Here is an 11,577-nt window from a genome sequence, read left to right on the forward strand (position 1 = left end):
ATCTATGATTAACACTCCCACTCAATTATACTACCGAGTTCCCAAGATGTAAGTATGGGCTAGTCCGTAGGGTAAGCTGGTAACGAACAAGTCAAAGAACTCAAATAATACAATCAGTTAGAATACTAACCAATCAGAATTGAGATTGAATTGACCTATGATCAACTATATGATATGACTAGAATAGATAATAACGGTATGTTTACTTATCTTATCAACTGTCAATATTGGTCTAGTCCGATGTAACAAATACATCCGTTATTATCTACTTTGCTAATGTTCTGGAAAGAACGTAACACTGTAATGTGTAAGTAGATCATATCGTAGATTGGCAAGTCAGTGTAAATCCTGTATACTGACTAATCTTAGGACTAACTTATTTTGAACATATAATCATATTTATATTCCACTGTGATTACGTCACTATAAATAAGATTAGCTATATACTCGGAATTTAATAGAAGTTTATATTAAACAAATAATCATGAAAATAAAGCATGTGAGCAAAGTGATTGACCAAGTCAAAAAATGATTTCTATTCTTTTATTGATAATAAAATGAGATTACAAAGAATTTGGATTTTAATTAGGGCATAAAACCCCAACACATGCTTCTTACCATACACCTAATTCTACTTCAAGACCACTTTCCACATTCTAACAAGAAAAGAAAACAAAAGCAGGGCTCGAGAAGTCAAAACCATATACAAAACAACTAAACAAACATACAGTACAGCAAAAGAAACATCATTTCTAGCTAAAGTGAAACTTACAGACTAACAAAGAAGACAATAGGCCAGAGCACGACCCTTACAGCAAGGGCCTCATTAGGGAGGGGTCCAAACTTTGTAGTTATTCAAGAGAGAATCACCACAGATGTCCAAATTGATTTCACCTTCCAGATTAAAGTGAGCTAGGTAGTTCACTTCTCTATGGATCTTGATGATTTCCCAATGCCCTAAGCATTCATTTATCTTCAAGAAGCTCTGTCTCAATGATTGGAGACTCACAACTTCCTGGAAGTCTCTTTTAGCCAGAGCTTTTATGGCCAATAGACAATGAGTTTGGTAATTCACACTGGTGTGATGGGCAGTTTGAGCAATTGAGGCTGCCAACAGAAGAGCAGCTCCTTCGGCCATAGCAAGATTCGAAGCATGTGATGGTCTTGAAGTAGAATGTGGTGTATGGTAAGAAGCATGTGTTGGGGTTTTATGCCCTAATTAAAACCCAAATTCTTTGTAATCTCATTTTATTATCAATAAAAGAATAGAAATCATTTTTTGACTTGGTCAATCACTTTGCTCACATGTTTTATTTTCATGATTATTTGTTTAATATAAACTTCTATTAAATCCCGAGCATATAGCTAATCTTATTTATAGTGACGTAATCACAGCGGAATATAAATATGATTATATGTTCAAAAATAAGTTAGTCCCAAGATTAGTCAGTGCACCGGATTTACACTGACTTGCCAATCTACGATATGATCTACTTACACATTACAGTGTTATGTTCTTTCCAGAACATTAGCAAAGTAGATAAGATCGGATGTATTTGTTACATCGGACAGGAACGATATTGACAGTTGATAAGATAAGTAAACATACCGTTATTATCTATTCTAGTCATATCATATAGTTGACTATAGGTCAATTCAATCTCAATTCTGAGTGTTAGTATTCTAACTTATTGTATTATTTGAGTTCTTTGACTTGTTCGTTACCAGCTTACCCTACGGACTAGCCCATACTTACATCTTGGGAACTCGGTAGTATAATTGAGTGGGAGTGTTAATCATAGATATGAACATCTATAGCTTCTGATGAAGAAGTGAAACGATGGTTTCCTTTTAGTTTGGTTCAAGGTGTTAAATGATAGAGATCTCATTTCAGTAATTAAATTACTTTACTGAAATATCATTTACAAGGAACTAAGTGTTTTAAGGATAAAATACAATGATGGGTAAAACGATATTTTAGTCCTATCTCATTGTAGACCGTCTATAGAGGATTGAGTGACAATTATGGTTGTAACAATGGATAATTAATAGCGTATCTATATTTGTTATAGAGCGTTCTATGAATTCAAGAGTGCAATTCCAAGTCTATAGTGGAGTCACGAGGAATTAATAAGTTAGTAAATTTATTTGTTAGATTTATGAAAACTTATTGGAGCTTGATTTCATAGGCCCATGGTCCCCATTGTACCTTGGATAAAATCATCTAGATAGTCTCAATTAATTGATTTGATCATCAATTAGAATTATCAAAGTTGACCAGGTCAATTTTGGATAGTTTCACAGAGTTGTGTAATTTTGAGAAGAAAAGAGAAATTATGGCAGATTTATTAATTAAGATAAATTGGTATCTAAATTAATAAATAAATTTAAATCAAGGTTCAAATTATATATAATTAATTTGATAAATGATTTAAATAATTATTTAATTAATTAAATCAATAGAAAATAACACAGGCCTTGATTTTAAGTCCAATGGGCATATAATCAAATGAGAAATTTCACGGGCCTATAGCCCATGATAATTTCGACCTAGGGCTTCAAAATGGCTGTTATTTTATTGATTTTTTAATTAAATTAAATGGCCTGATTGAGTCTATAAAAGGAGTGCTTATAGAGAAGTCAAAACAGGGGTTTTTGATAAGTCAAATTTTCTGATAGTTTTATATTCTCTCTAAACACAAGTCCTTTTCTAAGCCTCTTTGTTGTTTTCTTTTCTTCTCTCTATATCTATCTCATGTGTTGAGAATTGCCCACACTAGTCTAGGTGGTTCTAAGGATACATTGGAAGATCGTGAAGACAATAGAAGATCGGTTCAGTTTCTTGATAATACTCTACGACAGAAAGGATACAAGAGTTAGAGAAACTGAAGGAAGGACTCTTAATTCCGCTGCGTATACTGTAAGTATTATATTATTTGTTTCTCTTTGAATTCGATTTTAGAAACATGTTTTAGGCTATCTCGTATTAATTTGTTTAATATTAGATATACATGAAAATAAATAAAGATCCTGTATAAGCTTTTCCAACAGAACTACTTTCCCATTTAAGTGTATGATTTTGTTTATCGAGTTTTTCAGAAACTAGAATTATGAAAGATAAGAGATCTTAGAAAGTAATGAATAAAGATTATCACACAATAAATTTTACGTGGTTGGGGCGTTAAAGAGCCTTAGTCCACGAGTCAATTGTATTAGAGTTTCTAGGAGCTTAAGTAATGAATTCTCCACAAAACTTTTCTGACGTGTCTGACTGGGTGTTCTTTTCTTGTATACATCGGTAGCATCGACGCTTTATATTTGGTCGGCGGTTGTGCTGCTCTAATCCGAGCACAAAAGGGACTGCCACTCCCGTGGTCTACTTCGTCCAGTCTAGAAGGTCGCTTAGATAAGCCTTGCACTGCAGCTGTTACTGCGTCAAGTTGGGCTTGAATGACTGGTGCAACTACCGGGGTTCCAGTATTCTGAATTCCTGGTCGGGCATTTCCATCTGGTGTACCATCGTCAAGTATCTCTACTTGATCTACCAGGCGAATAGGATCGTGCCCTTCGACCTAGGTGGTCTTCCTTTTATTGCTGATGACGTCTCTTAGATCCTTCCGAGTAGCATGTCTTCCCAGTCGGTCGAACACTGTACTTTTGGATTTTTTAGAGGGCTTACTAACACGGGACTTGCTCTTTGCCACTACGTTGTTGGCCAAGATGTAGTGGTGGTTTTTCGTAACGACCAGGGCGGTCTTTTCCTCCTTGCTGGTGAGTGCCCTCTTTTTCTTTTGACCAGTCGGTCTGATGACTATCACCCTCATCACAACCATACCCGTCTTTGTAGTTGGGAGTTTTCTTATCTCTAGGAGCTTTGGTTTGGTTGTTTCCGGGCGGAGTGTTCTTACTACCTGACCGGTGACTCTCTGACCGGGAAGTTTTCGACCGGTGGCTTCTGGAAGGGGTTCTAGAATTCTCTCTTTATGTTGACGCAGTTCTAGAGCGGGCTCCATCATTTGTCCGACCAGTCTGATTACTTCGACTCTGGTCTGGTCCCCGAGAGTTCGTCCTCCCAGTTGGGGACTTTCGACCAGCATTGTTGTTTCGTGCTCCTTGGGTAGCTGTTCGCGCTGTGGCTTGAGCGTTAGCTTGGGCCAATTGGGTAGCCATTTCTAGAGCGAGGACTGCTTCGCGATGTCTTCGGTCGGCCTCCTCTTGTCGTCGTCTGATCTCTTCGCTTCTAGCATCCATATCTTGTTTTTGTTGCTCAAACTTAGTCTTCTGTCTGGCTATTTCTTCAGCAAAAGACTCCTGCTTGGCATTGAATTGCATCATCTCCTCTTGGAAAACCCCCATGGATTCCTGGAGTTGTTCGACCTTTGGTGTTATCTCCTCAAGAGTGACCATTGGCTCAGTGTCAGGATTCTGAGGTGCAGAAGGACCTTCTGGTCTAACAGTTTCTTTTACAGTCATACCAGGCTTCCTGGGCGCCATTTTGGTAGGAATGATAGTGTGTTCCTTCTATTCACGCTCTCAATGAAAGCACAAAAAATGTTGACCACGATTTTGGCCAACGACGAGTAGACGTCAAAACGACAGTAAGCCTTGAATAGAAAATAACGACATAAAAATTTTTATAGTGGTTCAGCCCCAATTTTTTGGTAGTAGCCTAATCCACTTGGAGTTGTGATATATGTTAGCCTATACTCAAGATCAGATGAACTTGAGCCAACTGAGTTTCTTAAGTGCAAGCTGTAAATATAGAATTTCTCTCTCGAGAATACAAAGCTGAGTTTTCTCTCTCTATGTTCTCTCAGAAAATGCCCCAAGTCAGAATCCCAAAGTCTCACAATTAGAGAGTAAAAGTCTCTAATGTCAAAATCTCCCAAAAAAGCTAAAAGAATCCAAAAACTCCCTTAAATGATGCCATGAGCTCTCTATTTATAGGCTCATGGATCGTACAAGAAAGGTCCCCCGTTTTCATGGAGTCTTTGGTTGTTTTAACCAATTCTAGCTAATAATCAAATTTAAAATACAACGATATGGTTATTACTTCGAGATATCCGAGAGATTCTTGCGGTGGTTACGGGTGACTCTGGTTGAAGTTGTTACTGAGCTTCCGTAGAAAAGTTACTGGGCAGTTAACTCCTGAGATTCTAACATATCCGGTCGGCTAAACTCCTTTTCTGGTCGGCTAAATCACCTTCATGAGGTAGCTGGTCAGCTATGTCTCCCTTTTGATGTGACTGGTCGGGCAAAATACCTCTCGGATGTAACTGGTCTGGTAAAACACTCCCTGACCAGTTAAATTCTTGCCTGGTCGGGTAATTCACTTTCTGACCAGGTAAAATCTTACCTGACCAAATAAATCACTTCCTGATCAAGTAAACATCCTTTCGACGAGTGATATCACAACTTCGTAGGTCATTTTCTAACATTTGCACTTCCCTTGGTCAACACATTTGTTGACCATTAATGTGCCACTTGATGACCATGCATTGTCACTTGTCACGTCATTGAAATGAAATTTTGGGGATAACAACTACTAACGGAGGTCTAAGACTAAAAACGTTTACTTTTTCGTTAATGCCAAGCATTTATCCTTTCATTTTTATTTATTTATTTTTTTAGTAAAAAAAAATAAAGTATAGTCTTGCAATGAATATATTGCAGCATAAAATATTCTTTCAACTTCTTCTTCCTCCATTATTTTCTTTTAAAATAACAAAAACTGCTCTTCTAGGAATGAATATTAAAGAGAAAACTTTTCTTTATTTCTCTGTTCTAGATATTAACCAAATGCCTTTTCATCTTCTTCTTCCTTTGTTTATTTTTATTTTTGTAATGGAAAAATAGTGTGACTGCCCAAAACTTTATTTTCATGTCAATACGAAATTTATCTATCCTCTTTCCTTTTCTTATTATATATAAAACTGACAAAAAATTAATTGCAAAAGGAAAAGAAGTGCAAAAATGGTATAAAAAACAAATGGATAAATTATAGAAGGAAAATAACTAGACAATGGCTAAACAGTCAAGAAAATAATATTTAACTATCACCATAGATAGTTGTTCTACAACTATTCAAACGGCTAAACATCTTCAGGGGTTGTAGTTTTAATCATGTATTAAGAAGTTGTACTACTCCCATATCAATGACCTACGTTTCTTCATAAAAATAAAAAATAAAAAATCGAAAGAAATTAAAATATTTATTTTCAAACCAGTACTTGGTTGATATTATTTTCTTATGTTCCGAGACCACACTCTGTTTTTTTAGTAGAAAATAAATAGAAATGAAAGAAGAAGATGAAAGGAGCTAAGTATTAACAGAAAAGTGAAGATTGCTTTTAGCCTGACCTCCGTTAATTGATGTGTCAATATTTAATATTTAATTGGTAGCACAAGATTGGGACATAAAGAACAATTATATGTTATTAGAACAAAAAAATGATTTACAAAAATTAAAAACCCACAAAATCAATAGTTTACCCGTCATTCGTGCCATATTATCCGGAATATAATGATACATATGCCTAATAAATTATTGGTATCGAAATATTAAAGCGCAAAAGTTCGTTTTTTTATGCATTAAAAAAGATGCTCCAGTCTTTACAGCTTGGCTCTCCCTTGGTAGTACACAGCCAGTAAAACACTCGGTAATATTATAATATTATCATCACATGGTGATCCTCGGTTTTTTGTTTTGTTTTGAAAAGCTCGAAGCAAAGTGGTCCACGGTTTAATGCGTAAAAATATGTAAATAATATTCATGCAGTGATTAATATATATGTTCATATGCAAAAGTTGCAGTGGGTACGCAAAGTGGTCGAAGGAAGAAAGAAAAGGAACTAACCATGGACTAACGCACATGCACATGACCTGGTTATCTCTCGGTAATCGCCCTAAATTAACTTCGTATTAGGCACAACGGTCGTCTAATATAATATAATATAATATTAGTGAAACTATTAGATGATGCACTTGATCGTTTTGATTCAAACATATATCGGCCGAAACTGTGATCTTTGGATATTCTTTACTGCTTCTCTTCAATATTGCATAGAGAACTAACTCTCCTCCCTTTCAATAACAATGGCCGAAACTGTGATTTCTGTGATCGTACAGCTTCTGGGTTCTCTTCCTCTTGAAGCGATAATAAATGAAGTGAATGTGCTAAAAAGTGTTCAAAGAAGAGTGGAAAATTCAACGAGAAATCTGAGGTCAATTCGAGCTGTACTCCATGACGCCGAGAACAAAAGATGGAGTAGCGGCAGTGAGAGTGTGAAAGTTTGGCTGGAGACACTTGAAGATGACTCTCAAGAGATGGCTGACGTTCTCGATAGATGGAACACTCTCATTCTCAGATCCCAAATCGAGACAGGCGAAGTTCGAGAGCGGAACTCTACGACGGTTAGTTGCTTCGTGCATTCTTCTTGCTTTTGTTTTCGTAAAGCTAATCAGCTCATTTCACACCGTGAGATTGTTCACCAAATTGAAGAAATCGAAATCAAAGCAACTAGTGCTGCTACTCAAATAGGTCCCTTAGGCCTGATAGTGAGCACAGGAGTCACTCGTGACTTAAAATTTGTGGGCAGATTAGAAACTACTTCATTTGTTGATGAAATAGAAATTCATGGTCGAGATTTGGATAAGAAGGCCTTGTTAGAAATGTTAATGCCCGATGGCCCTCATGGCCAGGGTGGACCGTTAGAGGTCATCTCTGTTGTGGGGATGGGAGGGCTTGGCAAGACTACTCTTGCACAACTGGCATTTAATAATGAAGTCGTTCAAAATCACTTTCCTAAAAGAATTTGGGTAAGTGTCTCTGAGCCTTTTGACCTACTCAGCATTGCATCAGCAATTATTGAGAACCTTCTTAAAGATTATGAGCTTCCAATCCGAGAGGGAGATGAGTCGAGTCAAACAGAATGTAATGTGCCCCCTAAATTTCAAACATTACAAGCAGCCTTTGATTGGATCTCGAGTCGTCTAGGTAAAGGGCGATTTCTTCTTGTGCTAGATGATGTGTGGAACGAAGAGCATAGCAAGTGGGAACCATTAGAGATAGCTTTGAAGAAATTAGAACGAGTAGGAAGTAGAGTGTTGGTTACCACACGAAAGGAGAGTGTAGCACGTGTGATGGGAGCCAGCACTTCTCATATCATCAAGTTAAAAGAGTTGAGCCAGAACGAATGTCAATTAATATTTGAACGGCGTGCATTCAAGGATAGAGAAAATGAAGAAATCGAAGAATTAAGAGATTTAGGTTTCCACATTGTGAGCAAGTGCAAAGGGTTGCCTCTAGCAGCAAAGACTTTGGGTGCTCTCATGCATTTTAAGAGAACTAGACAAGAATGGGAGGATGTTTTACAGAGTCACTTGTGGGAGTTGAATGTTCGTGAAGTTGAGCAATATCTTTTTGGTCCATTGCTATTAAGTTATCTTGATTTATCTTCTTTGGAAAAACGTTGTTTATTACATTGTTCCATTTATCCAAAAGATCATTTGATCGACAAGAGACAACTAATTGAAATGTGGATGTCAGAAGGTCATCTAAATTCAGAAGAAGAAGGGGTGAGTGTTTTTCAGAATTTAACAATGCGATCTTTCTTTCAAGATTTTCAAGAGGAAAATAACGTATATGATGATGGTAATGTAGTTTGTAAGATGCATGACATATTACATGACTTCGTTCAATATTTGACAAAAAGAGAATGTGAGATCCTAGAAGCTTTAAATATTAATTTGGATGATCAGAGGAGGAGGTTAAGACTCGGTGATCAAAGGATCCGACATTTGACCATAACAATGGAATCTGAAGCTCAGTTTCCTAATATGAAATTGAGTAGTGACAATAAAAAGTTTTTGCACACCTTTCTTATTTTAAGGCAGGGAGATATCAGTGTTTCTATTGATAGCTCCACGTTCTTAAGTTTAAGATATCTTCGGAGTTTAAATTTGTCAAAATGTGGGCTCAAGAGATTGCCAGAGAATATTGGAGATTTAATACATTTGAGATATCTTGAGGCCACAAACAATCCTTTGGAGAAATTGCCTAACACAATTTGTAACTTATGCAACTTGCAAACTTTGAGATTGGAGTCCGGTTGTCCATCACTACTAGAGCTACCGGAAGGAATTGGAAAGCTAGTCAACTTGAGGTCTCTGTATCTTTGGGGCTGCAGTTACAGTTTCAAGGGACTGCCAAAAGGGTTTTCTGGGCTAACTTCATTGAGAACTCTAGATTGGTTTCAAGTTCCCGAAGACAAAACAAAATGCTTAACTCTAAGAGAGTTGACTAGGAAGATGAATTGCAGTAAGCTCAAAATTAACCAACTCACTCTGCATTTGAACAGGCTTGTAGATAAAGAAGATGCGGCTGCGGATAACAAGGTTGATCTAACCGCATGGGAACACATCAATGAACTCATCATATACCCAAGGATAGAAGGTCATTTGCTCGATGATGCAATGGAATTCTTCGAACCTCATCCAAAGTTGAAAGTTTTAAAAATAAGAGATTCTATAAGCCATGTATTCTCTCCAAGATGGATAATGTCCTTATTGCTTTTGCGTGAGATTGAATTCTATGGTTGCCATGGCTTAAGGACATTACCTGCAGCTGTAGGGAAACTACCATCTCTAGAGTCACTCCATTTCTGGGGTTTGAGTGTCACAAGAGTCGGCCCTGAATTACTGGGAATAATGGATGAACAAGTCTCATCATCAGTCAACTGTACTCTGTACCCCAAGCTAAAACATCTCAAAATTACAAGCGCAGACATCTGGGAAGAATGGGAGACAGAAGTATCTTGCAGTGTATCCATCATGCCATGTCTCCAATCCTTACATTTTCTGTATTGCCAAAAGCTTCGAGTACTACCTCGCTTCCTTCGAAAGGTGCCGTTGCAGTTTATATACATGCATGCTTCATATGGTCTCGACGGCATCTGCAGAACAAGGGACGAGAATGAATGGCCCAAGATTTCTCACGCCCAAAACATCCTCGTCCACGACGTACATGTGCAAATGGACGGTCGTTACGTCTACGATGAAATTTGAACACTACCGTTGGTTTCAATCCATGAATTTTCAGGTATTAATTTACTTATATTATTGGTATTATAGTGTGAATATTGCATATATAGAACACCCTATCCTGGTTTTGTTATATATCTATATTTTTATTTCTTGGTTCGAATTATGTAGATATGCTTATGTAATCAAGATCATGTTTGTCTCTTGCGTAGGTTACAGTGCTGATTATTTGATAATCTGAAATAAGATACAAATTGTATTCCCCATACATATTTAATAAATTAAATAAACTTAGATAAAATGGAAATAATAATAAAACTTAAATAAATTTATTTAAGTTAAAATCAAATGTTAAATAATAATACTTGGTTTTATTTATTTTAAGCATTTATTTCATTCTCATTTTTTTATTATTTCTTTAAGTTTATATGTTCTTAAAATCAAAGTTCAAGTATTATTATTAATTTATTAACAGAATTAAAACTAATTTCAATTATAGATAGAATATATAGATGAGGGTAAACGGGTCTTTGAAAAAATAAATTTTACTAGAAAGGTTAATATTTTGGAATGAACAAGAAAACATAGGGTACCATTTTGATATTTATGAAAACTAAGAGGTATATTTGGTATTTTGTATAAGCTCAGGGGACTAAAATGGTATATATTGACTAACTGATTGATCTATTTTTGACGTTTTATTTTGTAATCTAATAACTAGCTGGATTAACAATGCTAATAAGTATCGTCTCTGTTTACTACACGTGTACTTAGATTTTCAAGGTAGTCGCTTATTTGTTTTGGAATATCTAGCATTTGGTATTTATGAAAACTGAGAGAAATATTTGGTATTTTGTATAAGTTCAGAGGACTAAAATGATATATATTGACTAATTGATTGATCTATTTTTGACGTTTTATTTTGTAATATAATAACTAGCTGGATTAACAATGCTAATAAGTATCGTCTCTATTTACTACACGTGTACTTAGATTTTCAAGGTAGTCGCTTATTTGTTTTGGAATATCTAGCATGTGGTATTTATGAAAACTGAGAGAAATATTTGGTATTTTGTATAATCTTAGAGAACTAAAATGATATATATTGACTAATTGATTGATCTATTTTTGACGTTTTATTTTGTAATCTAATAACTAGCTGGATTAACAATGTTAATATGTATCGTCTCTGTTTACTATCTGTGTACCCAGATTGTCAAGGTAGTCGCTCATCGGTGGCACACCTCGCTGGAGTACTTTATTTCAAGTTTGGTAATAGAGAGAGACGAATCTATTGTTTTGTTAACTAATATGATTTTGTGGATTGCTTAATCTTCATTTTGCTGTTCAAATCTATTTGTCTCCTTATTTGGGCCTGCGTGCCTTGGTATTTGGGCATGTGTGCCTTTTCTTGTGGGGCTGCTTGTGCGGTTGTATCATTTGGTTGGTGTCTTTTTTATTTCTTTCTGTAAAACATTGTACTTTATTTTCTTTTTTCCTTTTCAAGATATGAACACTTTCTGGGATTTTTTAGCA

The 11,577-nt window shown here is 36.0% G+C and overlaps 1 protein-coding gene across 2 annotated transcripts; it reads left to right on the top strand.

Annotated features, from left to right (window-relative positions):
• The first annotated feature begins 6,795 nt into the window (after positions 1 to 6,795).
• On the top strand, positions 6,796 to 11,577 carry LOC133778512 (putative disease resistance protein RGA3). Of its 2 annotated transcripts, XM_062218469.1 has the most exons (3): positions 6,796 to 6,896; positions 7,129 to 10,099; positions 11,254 to 11,577. In XM_062218469.1, the coding sequence occupies exon 2, from the start codon at positions 7,327 to 7,329 to the stop codon at positions 10,063 to 10,065; it is 2,739 nt and encodes a 912-aa protein (XP_062074453.1). In that variant the 5' UTR covers positions 6,796 to 6,896; positions 7,129 to 7,326; the 3' UTR covers positions 10,066 to 10,099; positions 11,254 to 11,577. The 2 variants fall into 2 exon arrangements, with proteins under 2 accessions (XP_062074453.1, XP_062074452.1); XM_062218468.1 differs by having other exon boundaries at positions 6,828 to 10,099.

This window comes from Humulus lupulus, chromosome 5, assembly GCF_963169125.1.
Source record: "Humulus lupulus chromosome 5, drHumLupu1.1, whole genome shotgun sequence".
Classification (NCBI taxonomy): domain Eukaryota; kingdom Viridiplantae; phylum Streptophyta; class Magnoliopsida; order Rosales; family Cannabaceae; genus Humulus; species Humulus lupulus.

Bases quoted from the DNA above. Each gene is read 5' to 3' on its own strand.
- LOC133778512 (XM_062218468.1), top strand. From the start codon at position 7,096: ATGGCCGAAACTGTGATTTCTGTGATCGTACAGCTTCTGGGTTCTCTT.